Source organism: Ursus americanus, chromosome 33 (genome assembly GCF_024610735.1).
Source record: "Ursus americanus isolate L20-20 chromosome 33, mUrsAme1.1.p, whole genome shotgun sequence".
Taxonomy (NCBI): domain Eukaryota; kingdom Metazoa; phylum Chordata; class Mammalia; order Carnivora; family Ursidae; genus Ursus; species Ursus americanus.
The window spans coordinates 325,893-352,767 of record NC_142159.1 but is presented as its reverse complement, the minus strand read 5'-3'; the positions used below and the strand labels follow the sequence as shown (position 1 = coordinate 352,767).

The window sequence follows — 26,875 nt, the reverse complement described above, 5'->3', positions numbered from 1 at the left end:
CGTCGACGGCTACCGGGCGTGGAGAGGAGGGAGGGGGAAGAAAGCTGGTGTAACGCAGCTCAGTGCGATCGCACCGAGCGGCCGGGCGGGGGCGGGCTAAGGCCGGAACTCGGCAGAAAGACTTCGGCACGCCTCGGGCCGGAAGTGGGGGAAAGCGCGATTGTCCTTTTCCGGTAGAAAGTAGGAGGCCCTGGGGGCGTCGCCATGGGGAAGAGTGTTGGTGTAACACTGCGGACTGCGCCGAGGGCGTGGGATGGAGGCGGGTGTCGGTGTAGGGGTGCTCGGAAGGGACGGATATCGCTGTGGCACTGCGAGGACGCTCTGAGGGGACTGGTGTCGGTGTGGCACTGGTGCACGCTTGAAGGAGCCGGCGGAACCGGGTGGCCATGGGGATGTGGGCGTCGCTGGACGCGATGTGGGAGATGCCGGCTGAGAAGCGTATCTTCGGGGCCGTGCTGCTCTTCTCCTGGACGGTGTATCTTTGGGAGACCTTCCTCGCACAGCGGCAGGTGAGCCTAGACAGGGCCCACCCGACTCCGACACCTGGTCAACCCAGGCCAGCGTCGCTCTCGACCCCGAGTCCCTGGATGGTTGCTGCGGCCCCAGCACCCGCTTCGACCCTGTGCGCCCCTGGGAGGCCTGACTTGGCCCGATGGCGGGCTTGGCCTTGAGGGTATCTCGTGCCTCTGGGAGGTTTTCCGCAACGTGATCCTGGGACCCAGCCGGTCAGGGCCTGGTGAAAGGGAAGCAGGGCTGCCGCCTGGTCGGACTTGAGCTCTTTCTGGCCCACAGCTTTCTCAGGGTCCTCGGGCCCGGACTCACCGCCTTGTGTTTGGCAGCGACCCAGGTGCCGTCTAAACGAAGAGGCAACATTTTTAGAGTCACAACTTCCCTATGACATTCGTGTAATCGTGCTCAACCACGGGGTTAGGAAACCATTTTCTGAAAATAAAGACTTCACAGTCCATCCTGAACTTTTCTCCTTAAAAAAAAAAAAAATGGATACAGTATGTCGTTTTGCCCAAAGAGCAATATTTTCTTGTTTTTCTTAAAAACGTCTTTATTATTGTTTAAGCAATTAGAACTGTAAAGGAGGAAGTGAAAGTTACCTAACAGTTTTCTGTAGATAATCATAATGAACAGCCTGTTGGATTACAGATCTGAACTTTTAAATGAGATATTAAATTTGTCTGCTTTCTTTCAGTCTCTCACTGCTGATTTGCTTTACCTGCACTCTTCTGTGTAGTCATTGAATTGTGTCAACCACGATGGTTATTTATTTAAGAGAGCCTTTCTCTTTTTAACTGCTGGAACTCTTTTTCTTAAGCATTACAGCCATTTTCCTCTGCAGATTTCTTCTCAGATTACATTCTGCATGAATCTTTAAATTGAAATTTTTAGTTTTTCGTCAATGTCTGAGTTGTATCTTGATCTCTTCTTTTAGTCCAGAATCTTTATTTACTTATTTTTAAATAATCTTTTGAGTCATTTTGTCTGTCTTTTTTTAAGTAATCTCTATGCCCAACATCGGGGTGGAACTCATGACCCCAAGATCAAGAGTCACATGCTCTACCAACTGAGCCATCCAGGTGCTCCTAGCCCAAGTGGATAGCACGAGGTTCTCTGACACAGATATATTTGGCTAACTTCATTAGTACAGAATCTTGAGGGCCTAGAGAAGATTCTTTGCATAAAGTACACACAGAGTATATGCTGTCTAAGTCAGGGATGGGGTATTGAACATCTATCTCTCTTTAATGGTAAGCCCAATTACCTTAACTACTTTTCGATAATGTCTCCTTTACTCTGTTATGCTTTAATGTAATGCCTTTTATTGAGGGTTTGGTAAAAAGTGCCCAACAATATATAGAGTAGCCATGTGTCATTGAACCATTGTAGGAGATGCTGTCCATTATATTGTTTAGTTTCTGTGCCCTGTATTATGTCCCTTGGGCTGGAATTACCGTTTAGAATTTGGTGTAATGATCACAGTTGTGTTTCTTGAAGACCTGATCTGTTTCTATTTGTCATTCCTCAAATTTCCCTTAATTTGGTTTCTAGGACCATGATTAATAGCTAATCACAATATTTGTTAATACTTAGAGCTAGCATATTTGCTTCCTTCTCCTTACCATGAATTTGTTTTCTCAATTATATAGGATGTATGTTTTACTTGGAGTGAGTGGTACCCTTTGTGCTGTACAGTTTGGGTTTACATGTGCACACTGAAGTGTGATGACAGCCCAGATTTTAATTTCACCTAGTCGGCTAGCCTCAGCTTCTCTTGCTCTGCTTTTACTTTCCTGAATCAGTTATTTTAATGGTCAACGAACTTGATTAAATGCAATATTTATGTATATATAAAGCAAATTCAGTAGGCTTAAGTGACAATAAATGCTACAAACCACTCAATGTTTGATGACAAATGACTACTGTAATAAAAAATGAGTTGGTTTGACTATCTCAAAGTGTTTTCTTCAAAATATTTCAGAGGCGGATATATAAAACAACAACTCATGTGCCACCAGAGCTAGGACAGATCATGGATTCAGAAACCTTTGAAAAATCCCGACTGTATCAGCTGGATAAAAGTACTTTCAGCTTCTGGTCAGGACTCTATTCAGAGATTGAAGGCACGGTGAGTAATTTACTTCTTGGAGAAACAATCTATCAAATTGTTTAATACTTTGTAATGTTTGTTTTCATTTTGTATTTTTGTGACACAAAAGAGGGTACTGTATTTACAAATCCCAGAATGCTTGCTTGCTTGCTTTTCTTTTTTTTTTTTTTTTTAAGATTTTATTTATTTGACAGAGAGAGAGACAGCCAGAGAGAGAGGGAACACAAGCAGGGGTAGTGGGAGAGGAAGAAGCAGGCTCCCAGTGGAGGAGCCCTATGCGAGGCTTGATCCCATAACGCTGGGATCACGCCCTGAGCCGAAGGCAGACGCTTAACGACTGAGCCACCCAGGTGCCCCCCAGAATGCTTTCTTGCTTTCTTTTCTTTCTTTCTTTCTTTCTTTCTTTCTTTCTTTCTTTCTTTCTTTCTTTCTTTCTTTCTTTCTTTCTTTTCTTTTCTTTTCTTTTCTTTTCTTTCTTTTCTTTCTCTTCCTTCCTCCCTCCCTCCCTCCCTCCCTCCCTCTCTCTTTCTTTTCTTTTCTTTCTTTCTTCCTTTCTTTCTTTCTTTCTTTCTTTCTTTCTTTCTTTCTTTCTTTCTTTCTTTCTTTCTTTCTTTCTTTCTTATTTTATTTATTTATTTATTTGACAGAGAGACAGCCAGTGAGAGAGGGAACACAAGCAGGGGGAGTGGGAGAGGAAGAAGCAGGCTCCTAGTGGAGGAGCCTGATGTGGGGCTCGATCCCATAACACCGGGATCACGCCCTGAGCCGAAGGCAGACACTTAACCGCTGTGCCACCCAGGCGCCCCCCCAGAATGCTTTCTTTTTTTTTTTTTTTTAAAGATTTTATTTATTTACTTGACAGAGATAGAGACAGCCAGCGAGAGAGGGAACACAAGCAGGGGGAGTGGGAGAGGAAGAAGCAGGCTCATAGCGGAAGAGCCTGATGTGGGACTCGATCCCGTAATGCCGGGATCACGCCCTGAGCCGAAGGCAGATGCTTAACCGCTGTGCCACCCAGGCGCCCCCCAGAATGCTTTCTTAACCTTCATTATCAGTAGTAATGGGTGTAGAGCAAAAGAGGCTGAAACGTAATTGTTAGGGAGTTGAAGACTGTGGTGTATGTAACTGTCACAGGTCAGGTGTGAAAAACAACCTTATATTGTTAAGTTATTCTTGTAGCAGTCCCTCCTTGTCTTCTGCCTCTTTTTTTTTTTTTTTTTTAAGATTTAATTTATTTGAGAGAGAGGGGCTGAGGGAGAGGAAGAAGCAGACTCCCCGCTGAGCAGGGGGCCCAGTGTGGGGTTCAATCCCAGGACCCTGGGATCCTGACGTGAGCTAAAGGCAGAGGCTTAACCAACTGAGCCACCCAGGCAGCCCCCCTTTTTTTAATTAGCAGTCCCTCCTCCTCTTTCTCTCTCTCTTTAAAAAATATTTATTTAACTAATCTCTACACCCAACATGGGGCTCAAACAACCCCAAGATCAAGTGAATTGAGCCCGTCAGGTGCCCCTCAGAATTTCTCTCTCTCTGTCTCTCTTTCCTCTTTCTTTCTTTCTTTTTCTCTCTCTTTCTGTCTTTCCCTCCCTCCCTCCCTCCCTTCCTTCCTTCTTTCCTTCCCTCTTTTTCTTTCTTCCCCTTCCTTTCTTTCTTCCCTTTTCCTTTCCTTTCCTTTCCTTTCCTTTCCTTTCCTTTCCTTTCCTTTCCTTTCCTTTCCTTTCCTTTCCTATTTTATTTATTTGAGGAAGAGAGAGCACAAGCAGAGGGAGAGGGAGAAGAAGCAGTCTCCCAGCTGAGAAGCGAGCCCCTTCCTGCCTCTATCTTAACTCTCACTGTCCTCCACATTGCAGCCAAAGGAATTCTGAAGCACAGTTCTGATCATGTTATTCTCCTGTATGAAACCTATCACTGGCTCACTGTTTCCTTCAGGTGAAGCCCATATTTCTTTGTATGGTTTTTTGAGGTCCTTTTTGACCTGGCCATTTCTTACTTCAGCTTCATCATTTTATTCCTTCCCCCAAGTTCTTTTCCCTTCTTTTTTGTCCATCTCATACCTAGCTTGGTTTTCTGTGACTTCAAGTCTTTTCACATGCTGGTGCCTTCCAGGGGTGCCCACCTCTTCGAGTCCACTCTCACTGGAAGCTGGTTAATCCCCACTCCTCCCATTAGGTTCCAGCTGAAACATCATCTCTTCTGAGAAACAGTTTGAAACTTCCTCTGTCTCTCAGGACTGAATAAGGTAGCATCCTATCATTATTCCTATCAGAGTACTTATCACATTCTATTGAGTTTTCCTATTTAGTTGACAGGCTGGGAGTTCCTTAAAGAAAAGATACTTTAAGGTTTTGTAATCTTTTGGTACCTAGTACCTGGTATAAAATAAGCACAGAATCCATATTTATTGAGTGAAACAAGTGACAGATCATTTTTACTTAGTGAAACAGACCCAGTCTTACCCTCATACTAAAAGAAGAAAGGCTATATAGTTTAGAGCAGTGTTCTCCGTCTTTTGTTCATGATTGACTCTGGCCCCTGGCCCTGTATATTTTTCGACTTTTTTCTTTTTCTTCTTTTTTTTAAGTAGACTCCATGCCTAACATGGGGCTTGAACTCACGACCCTGAGATTGAGAGTTGCGTGCTCTACCGACTGAGCTAGCCAGGTACCCCTAGACATTTTTTTCTTAATCACCCCTCCATGAAATTTTAATACCACCAGATATATTGTATATCTGTTTCTGAACTATACGTATGTATATCTGTGTTTTATAAATAAAATGAGTAAGAATTTTTTCCATTCCCAAAGACCAGTTCTTGGTTTTCCACCTCCAAGAAAAATTGAAAGTGCGTGGTGCTGAAGTTAAGAGCAGACTCTGAATTCAGGTGGCTTGAGTTTGAATCTCAGCTCTATCATACCAGCTGTGGGACCTCAAGCAAGTCACCGCTTCTGTGCCTTAGTTTTCGTGTCTGTTAAAATTGTGTGGTAATGAGGCACCTCGGTGTCTCAGTCGGTTAAGCGTCTGCCTTCAGCTCAGGTCATGATCCCAGGGTCCTGGGATCGAGCCCTGTGTTGGGCTTCTTGCTCCGTGGAAAGCCTTCTTCTCCCTCTGCCTGACGCTCCCCCTGCTTGTGCTCTTTCTCTCTGACAAATAAATAAAGAAAATCTTAAAAAAAAAAAATTGTGTGGTAATAATATTTCCTCAGTCATAGTGTTGTTGAGAGGATTAAATGAGTTAATGTATGTAAGATGATTAGAAAAGTGCTTGGTCATTGTAAGTGCTCTGCAAGTGTTGGCTGTTGTTATTTTTACCATCATGATCTTGATTATCATCATTTTTCCTCCAGATCTCCCTTAGATCTCCCAGTACCATAAGAGAAAGATTCCTATTGAAAATAAATGAGATCAGCTACCACAGCTGTTTCATCAGTTAAAGAGAAGAAACCAGCTGTTTGTGGCTTTGTTAAGTGATGAAAACCTTGTCTAGCTAGTCACAAAATTTTCCTTGACGGTTATGAACTAGTATAATTAGAACCAAATATTAGAAGACTTTCCCATTTCCTCAGGAAAATGTAGCAAAGAGTTAAGAGTTAAATCTAGGTATTTTGGAAGAATGAGTAAATGATCGAAAAACTTGCTTTGGTTTTTGTCATACATAGAAATGGCTAGTAATTTGTCTTTTCAATATTGATTTTTTTCCCCCAATATTGATTTTTTAATTATATTTTTACTAGTCCAAGCCTGGTTTAGTTACTAAGACATTGAAAATTAGTATTGAAACCTGATGCTTTCCAGCCAAGCCAGGAAAGGTAGCTTTATTGTGGATTATATTTGGCTTTGGTTAATTTATCCGAAGCATTTCTTCTGTTAGGGTCCAAGTAGGAAATCAGCCTTTAGAGAGAGATGGAAGTAGAGGTGGTGAATTCAGACACCATCCTCTTTCCTCACTACTGTTTGATTCTGTGAAATTCTTTGGCTTACCCCCCACAGGGCCATTATAAGAAAAAAAGGCAGAATATCTTCAGTCTCCTTGGTTGTCAACAGTGAACAGTTCCAGGAAAGATGGGCAATAGCTTGGTTGTTACAGTTGGTGAGCATGGGGATGGCTTAGTCTGTTCCAGGAGAGGACAGAGGCAGGGAGAACACATAGAGCATGAGAGCTTCGTAGTATGCTGTGGCCCAAGCCAGAAACAGTACTGGTTTAGTCCTGTCCTGCGCTAAAGGTGGGGACAGTAATCACCACCACCATCATCATCATCGTATGAGTAGTAGTGATTCTCACTTCATATATTGTTTTTAAATTTATCATTTTGTTTTGATGTTTACAAAAGTGCTTAGAGGTAGAAAGTATAGGCGTTGTTATTCTCTTTTTATGGACAAGAAAGCAAAGGCTCAGAGAAATTAAATGGCTGGTCCATTTAATGGCCAAGTGACATTAATAAGTGGGAGAACTGGGTTTCAAACTCTGCTCTTCTGAGTCTTTAAAATTATACTGAAGAAACCATTCTTTTTTAAAAATTTATTTATTTGAGAGAGAGAGAGCTGGGGGAGGGGCAAAGGGAGAGGGAGAGAATCCTCAAGTAGACTCCCCGCTGAGCCTGGAGCCCGATGTGGGGCTTGATCCCAGGACCCTGAGATCATGACCTGAGCCAAAAGAGTCGGATGCTTAACTGACTGAGCCACCCAGGTGCCCTGAAGAAGCTATTCTTAAAACTCCAGGGACCACATCATAAATGCGCTACATTTATCCTTGGGGAATTAGTAGCTATATTTACCATTCAGTGGGAAACATTTTGTGTTACTTTGAACTCTTTTTTTTTTTTTTTTAAGATTTTATTTATTTATTTGACAGAGAGAGACAGCCAGCGAGAGAGGGAACACAAGCAGGGGGAGTGGGAGAGGAAGAAGCAGGCTCCCAGCGGAGGAGGGAGCCTGATGTGGGGCTTGATCCCGGGATTCCGGGATCACGCCCTGAGCCGATGGCAGACGCTTAACGACTGAGCCACTCCGGCGCCCCATACTTTGAAATCCTGTTTGTTCGAAAACAAGTTCATTAATTTCTATTTTGTATTGATTAAAATTAATAGGTTTTAATCTTTTGATCACAAAGAACAAGTGCAAAGGTTAATTTAGGCTTTTTTTGGCCTCCTTTTTTCTACCTGAGGGAACATAAGCGGAGGCCTTGTGTGACCAATTAAAGGTGCCCCTGTTTACACAAATGTGACAGACCACCCAGAGAGAAGATGTCCAGCCTTTCTGAGACAGACTTTCCTGATATCTCACAGGTGTCAGTGAAGAGCTCTGTCAGGAAGTGGAATGGCTGGGCAGTCAAGGAGGACAGTGTAGAGAAATTCAAATTGTCGCTTCTCCAATTTCTACCATTTGTGAGTGAGCACCTTAGCCTTTTGAGCCTCATTTTTTTCCTCTTTAAGATGAGAAGTCGAGGAACACCTGGGTGGCTCAGTCAGTTAAGTGTCCGCTCTTGGCTCAGGTTGTGATTCCAGACTGCATCTGGCACCCTGCTCAGTGGGAAGCCTTTTTCTCCCTCTCCCTCTGCTGCTCCCCCTGTTTGTACACACTCTCTCGCTCTCTTGCTCTCAAATAAAATCTTAAAAAAAAAAAAGGATGAGAGGTCAATACATATTAAACCACGTCTTACATGATTTGTGGCAAGGACTAGGTGAGTGAGACAGTGTAAATGAAGCAGTTAGTACAGTGATCAACACATAGCAGTGACTTGAACCTCCCTGAGTTTCAGTTGCCTCTTCTGTAAAGTAGAGATGACTATATGCCATGCCTGCTTTTCAAGACTCTAGTGAAATCATATATGTAAAAGTCCTGGACTTGCTTTGTTGGGTTCGTTAGTTCTGTTCTAAGACATCCCCAGCAGCATGCTCAGTGAGATTATCAATAGAAGCTTTACTGTTCACTGGGCTTTATATTTCATTCCCCAGAGTATACTAAACAAGGCTTGCAACAGCAGTTTCCAAAAGCATTCATAGATGCATTCAAAGTTCATTTTAAAGCTACCCTTGACACATACTTAAAAGCTGGACTTTTAATAATAGGTGTTTCAACCCTTCACCAGAAGACTTATAAATCCTTAATTTCGCATTGTTTATTAGTTGGGAGAATAGGATGAAAGAAGTGCCATCTCAAGTCAATTAGTTCAGCAAGCAGAGCATATACCATACAGCGGTGCCAAAGCATGTCTTCTGGGAAAACAGGGTTTATATCCAAGATTGAGTTAGGTGCAGTAGAGTGGAAATAGCTGGACGTAGAGTTAAGGAAGCCTTTAAGACAGCAGTTGATTAAACCAGTGGTTTTCAGACTTGGGTGTACATCCTTTTACCTAGAGACTGCTGGGCTCCACTTTCAGTTCCTGAGGCGGTGGTTCTGGGGTGGAGCCTGAGCATCTGCATTTCTAACACATTCCCAGGTGATGCTGCTGCTGCTGGACAGAGACCATATTTGAGACCCATGGTATTAAACCAAGCCAGCACACAGGAAAACATCCAAGGTGGATAGCACCAAGTGTGGTTGAGATTATGGGGAGCAGGAACCGTCAGGTACTGCTGATGAGAGTGTAATTTGGTATAAACACTGTAGAGAAAGAGTGAGCTGATAATAATACCGAAGAAAGTTACAAATCACCATGGATGGATCTAAAAATAGGTAGAGTGTAAAAAGCAAGTTGTAGAATGATAAGTACAATATGAAGTCATTTATAGATAGTCTTAAAAAGCATATATAAATCACTGTAGTATTTATGGATACATACATAAAAATGGAAAGTAGATTGGAAGGCTACCCATGAAATATATAATAGTGCCAAAACTCCTCAAAACCACAAGGAACCATGTGTGAACCAATGAGAATACTGTGTTTCTAACCAAGGAGTGTGATTGAATGTTGTGTTCCTGAGGCTCCACAGAAAGGAAAAAAAAGTTGATTCCTTTTGAGTTCCATAAATTTAATATCTGTTGAGGGAAGTTGTGTTTTATAAGCATGTATTCTTTTTAAATTTTAAGAGCAGCTCACTCATTCGAATGTCATGGTGATTTGGCGAGTATCTTTATTCACTTTATCTGCCCAAGACAAAGGGTGGTGCCGAGAAGGGGGTCTCCTCCTATGAAACCCTGATTCCTACCTCAGGATTCACCTTTTCCTTACTTGGGGAAAGCAGAGATAGCCCATTCTGTCTCTCAGTTTGCTAAGTGGACCTGACTCTCCACTTAACACTGATACTAATACTTTGTCCTAACTGAAGGGGGCCGTTTCCTTTTAAGGAAAAGCCAGTTAGGAAGCCACGTAGCCTGCTTCAAATCCCATATATGTCACTCATCGCGTGTGGGATTCTGAACAAATTGCTTACCTTTTCTCTAAGCTTAGTTCCTGATTCATGGTCTTTGGCAAGTTTTTTTTTCCTTACAGCTTTATAGAGATAGAATTCACATACCATACTAATTTATTCATATAAAGTGTACAGGCAAGGGGCGCCTGGGTGGAGCAGTTGGTTGAGCGTACGACTCTGGGTTTTGAGATCGAGCCCTGTGTCGGGTTGCGTGCTCAGCGGGGAGTCTGCTTGAGATTCTTTGTCTCCCTCTACCCTCACCCCCTGCCACGACTTGAGTTTTCTCTCTCTCAAATAAATAAATCTTTTAAAAAAATAAAAATAAAAAATGAAATGTACAGGCAAAAATCTTTACTGGTCTAAACTTAGTATCTCAGTTGGTTTGTATTCCTTTAAATGCATAGTTTCTCCTAAATAAGATAGGTCTCTTTTTTTCTTTACAGATAATTATTTTGTCCTTATTTTGTCCTTACAGATAATTATTTTGTCCTTTTTTTCTTTACAGATATTTTGTCATTAAAATGCTCTCATCTGATACTTTCTAGTCTGTTCAAATGTAACCAAAGTATGTCTTGTTTTATAGCTTATTCTTCTTTTTGGAGGAATTCCTTATCTCTGGAGACTTTCTGGACGGTTCTGTGGCTATGCTGGCTTTGGACCAGAATATGAGGTATGTGATTCATTAGCATGTATTTTTTAGAGTCTTTTTGCTTGGCCAGCTTTATATGAAAGTCAATTTTTTGGCTCTGTCTTTAGGCTTGCTTCTCTGTTTGTACAGTCCTTGTCCACACATGCTCTGTTAGGATAATGCTAGTTATTGTGGCAAACTCCAGAATTCCAGTGGCTTATCATAATAGTTTATTTCTCATTCACATAATAGCCTAGTGTGAGTATTTTTGGTCAGCAGGTGACATTCTTCTACATGGGAAGCCAGGGACCTGGTCTCTTTTCATCTTATGGCTCTGCTATTCCCTGAGTACCCCAGAGTTCTCTGCATCCAACAGGCAGATGGAATGAGGGGGTAGAGAAAGTATATCCTCTTCTTAACTACCTTCTTAACTACTTCTGAAGTGTCCTTTGCATTCACATTTTGTTGGCGAACCGGTCATTTAGTCTCAGATGTAAGGGAACTGGGAAATGATGGTCTCTGGTTAGGCAGCTGTTTCTCAGGGACAGCCCCTTGCGGTGAAGGGGGAAGCCTGAATTTTGTTGAACCCACTAAGCAGATACTCTGTGCCATATGCACCTAGCAGATACTTCAGACAGGGACAGAGTGTAACTTCTAGAATCTCCATGGAGCTGCTTGAGTTGACTACCCAGTCTTACAGAAACTCCATTTACTGGGCAAAGCCTTAAGCCTGAGACTCTCCACCGGTGGTGGATGTTACGACAGTGCCTCCTGACTTTTTCTTGGAAATTGCCAAGTCTCTTTCCTCTTTCCTGATTGATTATTTGAAATGATGGCTCTCTTCTACATGTATAGGTTCTTTGGGTTTTAATTCAGCTCATCCTGTGTCCTGTTTCTATATACCTTTTTCTAAAGCAGCCATACTCTTTGAAGACCTCTTATTCCTGGGTTATCTCTGTATCTTCATTGACTCATGCCCTGGTCTGTTCTATGTAGGATTGTGGTTTACTTACATATTCTCTGCCTTGTTTCAGAAATTTGTAAAGATTTTATTTTTTTTTTAAAGTAATCTCTGCTCCCAACATGGGCTCAAACTCACAGCCCCGAGATCAAGAGTTGGACGCTCTTTGGAGTGAGCCAGCCAGGCGCCCCACTGTTTCAGAAGTTATTTAAGGTGGTTCATGTAAACATCATGACAGACTCCTTATGCACTTCTCACCTTTGATGTGTCTTTCTCAGAGAGGCCCTCCCTGTCACTCCCATCAAGAGTAATGGTCCCACTGTCGCTCTTCAGTAACACACAGCACGTTATTTTCTGTGTAAAGGCACTTACCACTCTCTGCAGGTACCTTATTTGTTTATTTTTTTCTGTCTCCCTGACAAGAATTTTAAGCTCTAAGGGGACAGAGACCCTCTATATTTTCTTCACTGCTTTGTCACCAGTGCCTTCAAAAAGTTTGACACCAGACATTTAACTTTTTTGAATTTATGGAGAATGAATGTACAGATGCATGTATAAAGAGTTCATTATAGCATTGGAATGAGTGCTATCATGGAAGTAGCCTAGGTGTCCACTTACACAATGGAATACTCTAGAGCCTTTAATAAAGAAATAGATACATACTGATAAGGAAAATTTTTATGAGATGTTATGTGAGAAAAGTAAGTATTCACACAATCAGTACAATATGATTGCATTTTTGGAAGATGGGATTCTGATTCAGTAGTTTTGAGGAAGGTCCTAGAATCGGTTTTTAAATTTTTTTCCCCATTTCCTGTTTGGGAACAGTGCTGAAATAAACCACCCTGCATGTTAATAGCCAGACAAATATTCCTTTCTCATCCCCTCTCCCTTCTTCCTATGCTTAGAAACGTATACTGGCTGCATCTTTGTTACCAAATCAAATGTGTTTTGGTGGTGCATGCTATACTCACATTTACCTTAAAAGAATTCCATTTTACACCATGTGGTGAGAGAGGGAGAGCAAGGATTCTATTTGCCTCATGACCCTTTCTCCCTCCCCCAACTCCCTTCATACTAAGTAGCCCTTTTCCTCCACTATCTTAGGGAAAGTTGGCAAAGAGAAATGAGGCAGTTCCTGGCTTTCGATTTCCTGAGGATCTATTGTGAAGGCACTTAAAGTAGTTCTTGAAGATAATTTTCTCTATTGGTCTTTGGCTTCTTGTGAAAACTTTAGGATGCCCCACTCCACCTGCCCTAGTCCAGCTTTTTTGATGCTCTAGGATAAATTTCTCTGCCTTGTCCCAACATTGTCTTAAGGCCTGTCATCTTGTCCTCTTCCTCTTACAGGGTGCTCCATGCTTGTGCGAATTGCAAGGCACTCCTCCTCCTTTCCTTGAATCTCCTGTCCCATTAATTTACCTCTTTCTTCAGAGTAGCATCCCAGATCTCCTTAGCCTTGTAAGCCTTGCTTGAATTCACCAGTGTGTGTGGTTGTCTCTCAGGTTTTAGTTCTTCTTTGTCTCTGTGGCTTCAGGTAACTTTGACATAGTGCCTGTGTAATAAAAAGAGACATTGTTTTATTGCCTCCTTTTCTGCCAAGTAAACTCGGAGGGTAGAGATGATGTTTCAGACCTTGTATTGCCCATAGAATCAAGCACATTGCTTGAGATGCAGTAAGTGTTCAGCAACTCCTTGTTCATTTGTTCACTGATCATTCATTTGAAGAACGAATTAATATTACACTATAAAAACTGCCATTTTTTTTTCTTCTTGTGTTTAGATCACTCAGTCCTTGGTGTTCCTCCTGTTGGCTACACTTTTTAGTGCATTGACTGGTTTGCCATGGAGTCTTTATAATACTTTCGTGATAGAAGAAAAACATGGTTTCAATCAACAGGTAAACCAGAGAATGTACTTGTTCTCTTTTAAATATAAAGACTTTTTGTGTTTTTTTCCCTCTACTGGTAATAATTAAAACATAATTTGCTCTTTTATTTTTTTAAAGATTTGTTTATTTGAGAGAGCAGGGGGGAGGGGCAGAGGAAGAGGGAGAGGCAGAGAGAATCCCAAGCAGACTGCCCACTGAGTGCAGAGCCTGACTTGGGGCTCCATCCCAGGACCCTGAGATCACGACTTGAGCCAAAATCAAGAGTCTGACACTTAACCGACTGAGCCACCCAGGTGGCCCCATAATTTGCTATTTTAGAGCATGAATTAATTGAGGTAAAAGGAACTGCAGATATGATAAAGATCATAGCTTAAAGTCTTGCCATAAACTCTTTAGTACTAAAGGTTAGTATTTTTCTACTAGCATTTAAATGTGTTTTTTTTTCCCCCAATATTTTATTTATTTATTTGACAGAGAGAGAGACAGCTAGCAAGAGAGGGAACACAAGCAGGGGGAGTGGGAGAGGAAGAAGCAGGCCCCCACTGGAGCAGGGAGCCCAATGCGGGGCTTGATCCCAGGACTCTGGGATCACGCCCCGAGCATAAGGCAGACGCTTAACGACTGAGCCACCCAGGCGCCCCTAAATGGTGTATTTTGAACTGTAAAATGCCAGACATTTATTTATGGTCTTAGGCTACCTAGTGTCATGTAATGTAGACTCACCATCTTTTAACTTTTAAAGTTCCTTTAATAATGTATCCTTTGTATTCATTTATTAGTTATTTTAAAAGCATTTTCTCAGTTTCTTGTGATGATCTTTTCTTTTTTCAGACTTTGGGATTCTTCATGAAAGACGCGGTCAAGAAATTTATTGTGACTCAGTGCATTTTATTGCCCGTGTCTTCACTTCTACTTTACATTATTAAAATTGGGGGTGACTATTTTTTTATATATGCCTGGTTGTTCACATTAGTTGTTTCTCTGGTGAGTAAAATCTTTGTTTTGTTTTCTTTTACAAAATTTCCTTGGTGAGATAATTTCATCTTCATTAGCATTGAACAGTTCTTAAGAAAGCAAATGAAATATACATAAGTGGTCATACAAATTTCTCTCTTGGTTTCTGCTTTTGGGTATAGAAATAGAGCTGACTCTGACCATAGATTTTCTCCTTATGCTGAGTCAGATCCTAGAAGTTGGTTGTTAGTTACGGTTAATGATCCAGTTGTCAGACAATTTTGGGCTTTGCATTTGTGGTTGTCACTAGAATGGATGACTAAGTTTGATCATTTAGTGACTCTTTACTGAGCTCCAGTGCCTAAACATTGTGGATGTTTTGAAGAGAGACTAGATTGAAGAGGAATAAGAAAAAGAAAGCATAAACTTACCTGATATGTTTCTGCCCTCCTTCCCCTGCGTTTCCTCTCCTCCTTTCTCCCTTCTTTACCCCTTCTTCTCTGTTCCCTTCTCCCTTCCTCCTCCCTTCCCTTCTCTCTTTTCTCTCCTTCTGTCTCTCCCTTCTCCCTCCTTGTCCCCTCACCCCCCATCTTCCCTTCCTCACGTCTTTGCTGCTTCTCTCTACCATATTCTGAATTCATTGCACAATGAAAACGGTCTGTTCACATCCTCCAGAAAATAGCATCTGTTAGCTCTTTAGCTCCTCTGATGGTGAGGTTTACTTTAGCCTGAATTGCCGTGATGCTCACTGCTTCACTTTCCACTGGTGGGATCAAACTCTGAAAACAGGTGCTAGTTGGATTTACACACACGTGTGTGTGGCAGATGAAGTGAGAGGAAAGAGAACAGAGGAAGTGCTTCAGAAGTGCTTAAGGAAGTGCTGTTTCAAACACAGTTATAGTTGTGTGCTGCAGGTAATTCATTTCAGCAGACCAGCCGAATAATAGCACACAGTCAAGCTCTAGTAATTATTTTCTAGCAAAGACTGCAGGTCTCTCATGATTACTCTCAAAGGCAGAATTCTAAGTTATGATGGGCTTATGAAGTGTCAGAAATTCTCAAGATAGCTTTGAATGGACCATTTGACTTTTCAGTTATTACCGCAAAGAGACTACTCACTTTGATTTAATTTAACGAACAGATATTGAGCACTTATCTGGTACTATTTGGGGCTGGGAATACCAGAGCAAATAAAAGATCCATGCTCTCAAGGCTGGAGCACATAGTTGTTTTAATATAATCTATATAAATAGCAGTGTTTCTTTAAGAACATATTCATAGGTTGTTCTGACATTTATTTTCCAGGTGCTTGTCACAATCTATGCTGATTATATTGCCCCTTTATTTGACAAATTCACACCTCTGCCTGAGGGAAAGCTTAAACAAGAAATTGAAGTAATGGCAAAGAGTATTGACTTTCCTTTGACTAAGGTGTATGTTGTTGAAGGTAAGGCAACCTGGGGGTAAGGAAGTTTAAGTCAAGTAATTTGTTTTGATTTGTTAGGATTTTATATTTTGGCCTTTTAAGATTTCTAGGAATTGATGGCATAGTCCAGGGATAGAAGCTGGTAGCCTGAACCAATGCTGCTCTTACCTGCAGCTGTGTTTGGTTGCCTTTGTAGTGTTGTTTGGCCAAGGCCTTCTTCACTCCTTGTTATATCATGTGTATTATACTGATTTATGTACTTCTGTTACCTGCCTGGCTCCCTCAGGTAATTGAGTTGGACTTTTGCATAGTCAGGTTCCATTTAGCATTAGTTTGGGGGCTTATAAATAAAACCAATATTACTGGCTTTGTCTCATCCAACAAAACTTCCAGTGTTCTGCAGGTGTCGATTTCACTTGCACTTTACCAAAAACTGTAGTACCATTGGATACTTCAGATCAGTTGTTGTCTGCTTTTTTGATAATTGCTTTTGAGAGTTAAGCTATGTATTAGCTTGCATAATTCTACTAAAGTCCCAAGCCCAAAAAGATGTAGAGTAAAACTGTTGTATGATACCATGACTTTCAGAATCTGTAAATTAAAATCCACATAAATGCGTGAGATTGGATCTGCCTCTGCCACCTAGCAGCTCTGGAATCTTGAATGAATCCCTACTGCTCTCTAGGTTTCAATTTTGCTTCCCCTAAACCGTAGTTTGGCAAACATTTTCTGTAAAGGGCTAGTCAGTAAATATTTTGGCTTTGTGGGCGACATGGTCTGTCTCTGTCACAACCATTCAACCTTGCTATTATAGTACAGAAGCAGTCACAGATAATACATCAACAAGTGAGCATGGCTATGTTCTAATGAAACTTTATTTATAAAAACAAGTGGCAGATTAGATTTGGCCTGCAAACCGTACTTTGCCCATCCCTCCTCTAAACTTAAAAAAAAAAATCACCAGTGAGAAACAGCTGTATTGGATGAAGGAGTAGAAACAGAAATAATTATGGGGTCGTGGAGAGCAGAAATGGCTACAATAGGAAAGAATGAATTAACAGCAACTGAAGAGTCTCAGACTCTTAGAAGTCTCAGACATCTAGTGGCTTCTGAGGTTATACAGCCTAGCTGATGGCACAGTTGGGACATTTCTATGGGAGAAATGGTAGAATGACAATTTCTACTACTTTTTAGGCTCTGATTAATAGTAAACTAGAAGTATACTAATCAGTACAGTAGGACCATCTTTTAGGGACTTCTACTGATGGGGCAACCTAAGTGGCTTATCACTTAAGTTATAATCAGATAATATGAAATGACAGCTAACGATATCACAATAGAGGTAATTGATAAGATGTGTGATATATACACTGTCAGTGCTATATGGTTTTAGATGAAATAGGGAAGGCTTTATAGAGAATCGTAACATGAGCTGGTACCGAATGGAATATCAGGATTTAGCCTTTTTTTCCTCACTCCCCGACCATCTTGCGGGGCCAGCCCACACCTAAGGCAGGAAGACAGTGACTGCAAAGAAGACAAAAAAAGCCACTGGAGTTGATCTCCTCTGGGGTCCTAATCAGTATGAAAAGTGGAAAGTATGTGCTGGGTACAAGCAGACTCTGATAATGACCGGACATGGCAAAGTGAAACTGGTCATCCTCATAACTGTCCAGCCTTGAGGGAAACTGCAGTAGAACGTTGTGCTGTGTTGGCCAAAACTGGTGTCCATCACCACAGTGGCAGTACTATTGAACTGGGCATAGAAAGTGCAAAGTACTGCGGAGTATGCACACTGGCTCTCATTGATCCAGGTGATTCTGATAGCATTAGAAGCATGCCAGGACAGACCGGTGAAAAGTGAGTCATACAAGATGTTTTCTTTAATAAAACTGGCCAGAACTTATTTAGAAAAAAAAAAAAGATTTGAGTAGGTGGAGGGTAATATTTCAGAGGTCAGGCTGTGAGGTCAATAGGCTTGGATTTGAATCCCAGTTTTATCACAGATTACCTGTGTGACTTCGGCAACTTACCTTTGCTGAACAGAAGTTTACTGATCTGTAATGTAAGTTTTTGTTAATGGTAACAATCCTCAGAAATATTTTGAATGATTAAGTGTCGTTACTAATAGTAACAACATATATTATGGATTTGTAAGTTGATAGGGATACTGTAATGAAAAGCCAACATTATGCTCTCAAAAAATACCAGATAGCAGGTGTGCAGAGAATGAAACTAGTGTGGTGTGATCAAGGATGACTCGAGTAGGTACTTTAGATTGGGTCATCAGGCAAGAGCTCTCTGAGCAAATGAATTTGAGCTGACGCCTGAAGGACAAAGCCATCCATGCTGAGATCAGTGGAAAGACCTTCTAGAGCTTTCTTTGTGTCTGCAAGAAACAGAAGAAAGTCCAGTGTGGCTGCAGCACAGCAGGAGAGTGTTATGACATGAAGTGTGAGACACAGGCAGGAGCCAGACCACATAGGCCTTGATAAATCAGGATGAGAGCTTGGGTTTTATTGTAAGTTTGGGGGGAAAAGCCATTGAAGGTTTTAGTGACATGGTCTGGTTTGTAGTTTTTAAATATTGTGGGTTGCTCTATGAAGAGATTGTAGTGGGAGGGCAAGAGTAGCCGCAGGGTGAGCAGTTCGGAGACTGTGGCAGTGGTCAGGGCAGAGATAGGGCAGCTTAGACTAGGACAGTAGTAATTCATGCAGAGAAGTAGATGAACTGGGGATATGTTTCAGAGATAGAGTTGATGAGATTTACTCACAGATTACCTGTGAAGGAATTGGGAAAAGGGAAGCATTAAGGGTAATGACCTAGATTTTTGGTCTGAGCAGCTGGATGAATGGTGGTTTACTGAGATGGGAAAACTGAGCGAAGAGCAGGTGTGTGGGGAATGGAGTTCTGTTGGATGTTACATTTTGAGGTATCTATTGAACACTGTATTAGAGTTCCTCAGGCAGGAGTTAGCTCCGAGTAAGCAGTCTAACCAACTGTGGCTGGTTGAAGCAGGAAAACTCTTATTGAGACAGTCTTTAATAGCTCATAAAATCACCAGGGAAGTTAAGTTTACAAGCTTGGGAAATGGGCTGTTTGTTCCCAGGGAGATGAGCTCAGAATCTCGCTGTAGAACCAGTCTGATTAGGACCCTGCTGTTGCCTCCTGCTGTTGAATTCAGCAGTTTGCTCTCTTAACATCCCGCCGCTAGCACCCATTCCTCACTGCCCTTCTTCTTTGCATAATTAGCTAAATCTTCAGAGTCCCCAGTGGGTATTTCTGACTGAGCCAGGGCATGGGCTATGTGCCAGGAGTGCTGGGGACACAAATATCTGGCCTTTTAGATTTCTCAGTAGTAGTCTCCCATAACACTTACATGGTGAGAAAGTCCCTGAACTCTGAAAGGAGAATTCAACACTGGGCAGGGGGAAAAAACACACACACACACACACAAGAATATAAACAAGTCTGCATTATAGACATCCTTGTGGAGATGTACAGATGGCAGGCAGTTGGATTTACGAGGCTGGAGTTCTAGGGAGAGGTCAGGGCCAGAATATTGATAATAAAGCATCTGGCACAGAGATGGTGTTTAATACCATGGATGGGAGCATTTAGAGAAGAGATGGGGCTCAGGTTGGAGTCAGCGGGGGAGGAAGAGCCAGTAACAGAGGCTGAGGAGGAGAGACCGTTGAGGTAGGAAGAAAGCCAGGAGAAAGTGGTATTTCTTTTGAGACAGGAGAAGAAAGTCTTTCGAGGAGGGAGTGGTCGGCTGTGTCAGATGCTGTTGAGAGGTGAAGGTAAGACGTCCTAAAACATAAAGATACAGATGGCAGTGCCTTACATTGGTTTTCAAAGTTCTCGTACCTCACGTGGTCTCATCAGCCCTTTCGGTAAACACGCATTATGCAAATTACATGCCAGCATAGTGATACAGAAAGCTTATGGTCTGGGGCAGGGACCCCTAAGCTTTAGTGACTGTAAGAATCTTCAGGAGGGTTTGTTGAAAGACAGATTCTGGGACTCCATTCCCAGGTGTTTTAGTATGTACTTTTAACAAGCAGCCCTAGGTGATTCTGGTGTAGGTATTCCTTGGGCTACACTCTGAGAAATTTGGACCAGTGGGAGATATTAAGACATTAATTTTATTTTGTTTATAAGCGTACAGTCTGCCTATTTCCATGAATAACTGAAGGCAGCTTTTAAGAAATATTTTTATTTAAAAATTAGAATCAGAGAAGACAGAAATGAGAGAGAAGTGTAAGACATCTGAATGATACATAGCTTTCCAGATGTTGAGGTCCTGTACCACTGACAAAATTAGACCACGTTTGGCTCTTCTTGAGGCAATGAAACCAAAAAATGAAAAAATAAATAAATAAGCTACTATTTATCAGAGCCTTCCTAAATTCTAAACGTACTGCCAAGCATACTGCCATAAATGTAGAGTATATTGTATCCTAAACTTATTGCTAACCATACTTTATATTAGAAATACGAGTAGATACAAAATACATACTTTCTGCGAGACATCTCAAATTCTCAAGAGAAACAAATGTTTTATAATTTCTTTTAAAAAATGTATATAAGTAATAGTAGTAGTTTATGGATCAGGCTGTATATGAATTGATTTGCTTAGAATTTCTCATGTAGTCTGTAATCCAGCTCAATGAGGTAGAGGTTAGCCTCACGTCATAAACAGGTAAATAAAGCTTAAAGAAATTAAGGAAGTTTCTTACATTTACACAACTACTACATGGCAGAGCCAAGATTTGAACCCAAAGTCTGCTCTTAACCACACAGGTCCCTGTCACGGTGTAGAACATTTAGAAAATAAAGAAAAATATAAAGATGCAAATAAAAAATCAACCATAGTTCAGCTCCTGTTAGCCACATACTGTTAGGTATATTTTTTTCCAGTCTTTTTAAAAACAGCTTTAACCTTTTCTGATTATAGAAGTATACTTATTTTAAAAACCCTTGAAGAGTATAAAGGAAGGAACAAAAATCCATAGTTCTAGAAGCCACTGGTAAACACTTCAGTATTTTGAAATATGTCTTCATAGGCTTGTTTTATGCTTTTCTATTTACATGTACTTTTTTTTCATGACAATAATGGAACCTTATATATATGAAGTATTATATCCTTCACAGTATATTGGTGAGCTTTTTCCTATCTTGTTAAGATTCTTCAAAAGTATTGCTTTTTTTCTGGCTCTTTAAAATTCCATTTCACAGCTCTACCATAATTTAATCATTCCACTACTGTTGGATATTTAGACTTGACTTATTTACTTATTGCTAGAAAGCTGCAATGAGCACAAGTATTTGTTGGCAAGACTATAGGAAAGCAGACACTCTCCACTGCGGGTGGTGATTTATGTTGATTTAACAGTTTTCTTTAGGTATTAAACAGTTTGAAAATGTTAATGTCCTTTCCAGTAATGCAATTTCTAGGAGTCTCTCCAGAGGACCCCAGACTTCTTAATTATTTTCCATGCTTTGAACTGTCTTTTCCTTAGGATCTAAACGCTCTTCCCACAGCAATGCTTATTTTTATGGCTTCTTCAAGAACAAGCGAATAGTTTTGTTTGACACTCTACTAGAGGAGTATTCTGTACTAAACAAAGACATCCTGGAGGAGTCTGGCATGGAACCCCGCAAAGATGGAGAAGGGGACAGTGAAGAAATAAAAGCTAAAGTTAAAGTGAGTTCTTCTTTTCCTAAGAGACCCTGGCTTAGTTTTTATAAACAGTTCCTATGACAACTCAAAATAACATCAGTTTCTATGTAGTAAGTGGTAAATTCAAGGAGACTATCAAATAAGAACCCCATGGCCCCTTTATAATTCTGGTATTTGGGAGAGATTATCACTATTATTACATGCTAATTACCTTGCAAGCTTTTATAGAATGTATACATGAAAATTGGAAGCATAAGATAGGAAAATTCTTATGATTATAAGCTATCTTTAAAACAGGGATGTTGTATATATTCCCTATATGTTTATGTTCAAAGAATTCCACCAGACAGGATAAAGAGAAGATAAACACCTGATTTTTAGATCATTGAGACACAGTAATAATAGGCTTTGGCAATGGAGAGACTTGGATTTGAATCGTGGTTCTGTCATTTAATAGCTGTGTGTCCTTGGGTACACTCCGTAATGTGGTCAGTTTTCTTTTGTTTGTTTGACAAATATTTATGAAACACACATTCTGTGCTGAGATACTTTGGCACTAGAAGTGCAAGAATAAAGAGGGGAAGCTTTGTTCTTAAGGTGCTTATGGTCTGAAGGGGAGAAAGTCATCGAAGCCCAGTATAATAGGCTAATTGTAACAGTAAAGCTGTGTATCCTGGATGCAGTGAGAGCACAAGAGAAGACATTTCTTAAATCTGACCTGAGTCTCAGAAGCTTTCTCTGAATTCTTTCCTGGATGAGGTGAGCTGAGGCTGATAAGCAAGATCTCAAGTACCAAGACTAAATGGGGGAGAAGGGACAATGGTAAGAACCAACACAGATTGAATCAGAAACAGCTGCCAGTATTTGTATATGTATGGGAATGTGCTATTGGCTTTGGTGTCATTCAGAGATGATTTTGGATCTGTGTAACTCTGGGCAAGTAAGTTAAGTTCTCTAAATCATAGACTACTTAACTAAAAGGTGATGCTAGCAGGGTTTCTCACCTTGACACTGGTCACATTTTGGGGCAGGTAATTTTTGTTGTGGGAGGGTATCTTGTGCATCGTAGGATGTTTTAGCAGCACCCCTGGCCTTTCTCACCTTTCTCACTATATGCCAGGATCAGCTTCCCCTACCCCCAGCAATTGTTACAACCAAAAATATCTCCAGACATTGCCGGATAGCCCTGTGGGGAAGTGCTTGGGGGACAAGATCATTCCTGGTTGAGAAACACTGTTCCAAAGATGCCTGCCTTTTAGGATTGGTAGGATTAAATGAAACAATATAGGGGAAGGAAATAACTTGTACTCCATTTTATACATTCTAACTACCAGAAAATAACTATTATCTTTTGAATATCCATTTTGATCTTAAAAAGATAGTCAAGTGAAGTGCCTAGCCTGTCATAAATATGTGCATGAGACAAGATTCTGTGAAGGGATGAAGTAGCATTGGGAGAGGGCTAACTGCTTTGATTTCGCTTATTTTTGAAATGGGGTTATCCTGCCAGTTAGGATGTTGGAATAAAAGTCACTTTGGTCTGACCAAGCATCAGGATTTTAAGCTCGGAAGAGATCTTAAGGTCATTTTATCAGTAGGAAAACTGAAGTCCAGAAAGGGTAATCCAGTGGCGGCACTGGGGAAACACGCAGGTTCAGCAGGTCAGCCTGCTTAAGAGGTATCCACATACAGGGGTGCGGGGATAGGGGTGGAAAACATAGCCAAACCATGACGTTTGTTAGTGGTCCATTGATTTCAAACAATATAATGAAGTTACTGACCTTTAGTATCTAGGGGAACATTATTCTTAGGCTTAAATCTTACAAAAGATTAGATAGTCTTTAGAAGTGTGTTGAGTGGAGTTTGAGTTATTTTGCTGACTTCTTGAAAAGCCTGCTTAATTTTGTTGATAACTACAAATTTTTAGCATCTAGGTATAGGTTACATGACGAAGTCCTGTAATTAGACGTAGTCCTGCCCTGAAGAACCTATAGTAGAGGAGTCTAGCCTTGTCCACAAATAGCCCATAAATTAAAGCAGGGTGTGGTAAGTAGTGGCTGCAATAGTGTGGCTTTTAGAAATTAAGAAATTAATGAGAATTCTAATACACAGTTTTCTTAAAAGGGAAGATATTTGACCTAAGTAGAATTTTGACTTGGGAACGGGGCTTTTCAGGTTGAAGGTATGGAATGAATAAAGCTATAGAGATTTTTAAAAACTACATGCTGGCTATTCTAAAACTAATGATTATGTGGATTTTTATAGATGGGGATAGAAAGGTAGACTGGGACCAGTTTGTAAAATTCTTCCTGAAGACATCAAGCGGTTGTTTCCTGTGGCCTGGAAGGTTTACATTCATTTGGGTAGTAGAGAAAGCTTGCTTTAGGAAGATTACATTTTGGTGGCAGCATACAAGATAGAGCGGACTGGAGGTAGGGAGACTTCTAGGGGCCTACTGCACCAAGATAACCAAGATAATGAGGGTCTGCACTAGAGTGAGAATCAGAGTAAGTGCAAGAGTCACAGTAAAAGATGGATTTAAAGGACCTGGTGATTGCTCTTGTGGGGAGTGAAGGAAGTCAAAGATTGACTCAACACAGAGAAAGACAAATACCATATGACTTTGCTCATACGTGGCAAAACAAATGAGCATGGGGAAAAAAAGAGGCAAACCAAGAAACAGACTCTTAACTATAGAGAACAAACTGATGGTTGCCAGAGGGGAGGTGGGCAGGGGGATGGGTGAAATAGGTGATAGGGATTAAGGAATGCATTTATGATGAGCACTGGGTGTTGTATGAAGTGTTGAATCACTATATTGTACACCTGAAACTAACATAACACCATATGCTAACTATACTGGAATTAAAATAAAAAACTTCATAAAAACAACAACAGCAAATATCGACTCAACACTCATTAACTGTAGTGCTTTCTAGTGCATGTGCCATACTGTTATTTTAGGTAGCATAGCAGTATTTTAAATTTGAATAGTTATATATTTATTAAGGTATATTAGGACAAGGACAGAACTAGCATACCAGCGATTTCATGAATATGACCATTTAGGACAAGGCTAAGTTTTAAAAAGTGAATTGGTTTAAAGAAGGCTGTTGAGTCAGTTATCACATGGAGAGCACACAGTTGTAGCAGAAGTTTAGGAAACAGTGGTTTATCTTCACCTGCTACTGAATGCCTACTGTGTACAGCGCAGTGGGGGGTGCAGAGACGGTTTTCAATCTGGATGAGGTAGAGAAAATGAAGCGTTGCATTTTTAACAGAAGTTTAAAGAAGAAAACTAAGTGATCTGAAATCCCTCCTCTCAGAGCTAGTAACATTTTGATGAATGGCTCTATACTGGTTATTAACATTTTAAAAGATGTTGAGGAAGCTTAACTGTGGGCTTTTGCCCTTCTGGAGACAGAGTATTTGGAACAACCTGTCTTGCAAGTAGCTTGAGTAAAAGGAAAAGTAAGACTATAGAAAAGCTGCCCTGTTGTAGAAGAAAAGAAGTAAGTCCCAGCAAGTGCTAGGTTTATGTGTAAGTCTTTTCAGTTAAGAGTACTAGAAAGGGCACAGGCCCCAGAGATGCGGGTTTGGGCTTTACCCTCTACTCACTAGCAAGATGATCTGAAGCAAGACATTTTTTAACTTGTCAGCTTCCTTTTCTTCATCTCTTAAATGAAGATAATGCCCCCCGTCCTGCCCAGTTTGGTGGTGTTGGGATCAAACAAGTCAGTGGGTGAATCTTGTGAAAAAGAAAGTGCTATAGAAAAGTAAAAGATGGGGGCGCCTGGGTGGCACAGCGGTTAAGCGTCTGCCTTCGGCTCAGGGCGTGATCCCAGCGTTCTGGGATCGAGCCCCACATCAGGCTCCTCTGCTATGAGCCTGCTTCTTCCTCTCCCACTCCCTCTGCTTGTGTTCCCTCTCTTGCTGGCTCTCTCTCTGTCAAATAAATAAATAAAATCTTAAAAAAAAAAAAAAAGAAAAGTAAAAGATGTGTGGTAGTTCTCTGTTCCTTTACATGAAGTTAGTTTGGGAAGTAAGGGAAATCCAGTGTTGTCCAAGAATCTATCACAAGGAAGTAAGTCTCCTTTGTGAGGAAAGTGACCCTTGTTTAAGCTCTCGTCATTCCAAATCTTTGTGACTCTGTGGGCTTCCACACAGCATCCTGAACCCAGCCACATGCCAGGACACGGAGGCCTGTGCTGTCTAGTAGAGAGCTGGTGGTTCTGTGAAAGAATTCATAGTTCATATCGGGAAGCTGGCAACTAGTGAAAACAGAAGCCTGAGGACCGTGTTACTTTATCTACAAGGAGGCTGCTGATAGCTGCCTTACAGCCGTGGAGCGTCGTGAACAGCATGTGGAATGTCTGATAGCATCCCGTGTCTGCCACATAGGCCATTACTGAGTGGGAGCTATTACCATTATTATAATTATTATTAAATAAAATAGCCATATTTTTGCTTATTATGAAAGCAATAGAAAAGTTAGAAAACATGAATAATCCAATTGACCATAAATATCTTACTGTATGTATTTCTCATCTTTATAAACTATCATTTTTTTCATCATTCTCCTCCTATTGGGTATATGGATTGTTTCCAATTTTTTGCTGTTAAAATATTCTTGTAGTGAATATCTTCATATGTGAATCTTCGCTCTTAATTTCCCCCTTAGATTATTAATTGGTGCTTTAAATTGGTACTCTTAATGGCCCTGAAGGTACAGATACACACGTGTCTCTCTGCCTTTTAAAGAACTAGGTCAGTTTTCTCATTCTTTTCTTCCCCTACCAGATGTGCTCTGACCTAAATTCTAATATTTGAAAGGAAAAGAGATAATAAATGTCAATACTATCTTGCAAATCTCCTTATTCTCTTTCTCATGTATCTACCCAGTGGAATTGGGGAAGGAGGGGAAAAGTGGTAGAATAAATCTGGCTGCTTGTGTTCCCATTAGGTTGCATTTTTCTAAATTGTATAAAACAAAATCAGTTCCACATTCATCTATTTTTTTGTACTTCACCCTTTTAAGTAGCTTCAGTTTATTTCAAAACCCTTAGCCTTCACTTTCTAGGATGTATATTCTCTAATTGTTTGGTGCAGGATGCTGTGTGTGTCAGTAGATGAAGCTTGTTTATTGTTTGGTTCAGATCTTTATATCTCTTCGATACTTTATTTGCTTGATGTTTCAGTTATTAAAAGAGGTATGCTAACTTCCTTAGTATGATAGATTTGTTAAAATTGATATATTCCAAAGAAATAGTATTAGGCACATATAAATTCACAGTTAATGCATCTTCCTGGTAAATTGAACCTTTGACCATTCCTTGGTGACCTTCTTTAATAATGCTGTCAA

At 40.8% G+C, this 26,875-nt stretch overlaps 1 protein-coding gene and 1 pseudogene across 2 annotated transcripts in view; both read left to right on the top strand.

Moving 5' to 3' along the window:
- The first annotated feature begins 245 nt into the window (after window positions 1-245).
- Window positions 246-26,875, top strand: part of ZMPSTE24 (zinc metallopeptidase STE24) — a 39,119-nt gene continuing 12,489 nt past the window's right edge. For both annotated transcript variants that reach the window (XM_045771895.2, XM_087858525.1), the window contains exons 1-7: window positions 246-509; window positions 2,492-2,638; window positions 10,551-10,637; window positions 13,340-13,456; window positions 14,279-14,431; window positions 15,707-15,848; window positions 21,353-21,537. In XM_045771895.2, coding sequence (XP_045627851.2) covers window positions 387-509; window positions 2,492-2,638; window positions 10,551-10,637; window positions 13,340-13,456; window positions 14,279-14,431; window positions 15,707-15,848; window positions 21,353-21,537 — 954 coding nt within the window. In that variant the 5' untranslated portion in view covers window positions 246-386. The remainder of the gene's footprint in view (window positions 510-2,491; window positions 2,639-10,550; window positions 10,638-13,339; window positions 13,457-14,278; window positions 14,432-15,706; window positions 15,849-21,352; window positions 21,538-26,875) is intronic.
- On the top strand, window positions 16,082-21,346 carry LOC123776106 (large ribosomal subunit protein eL30-like; annotated as a pseudogene).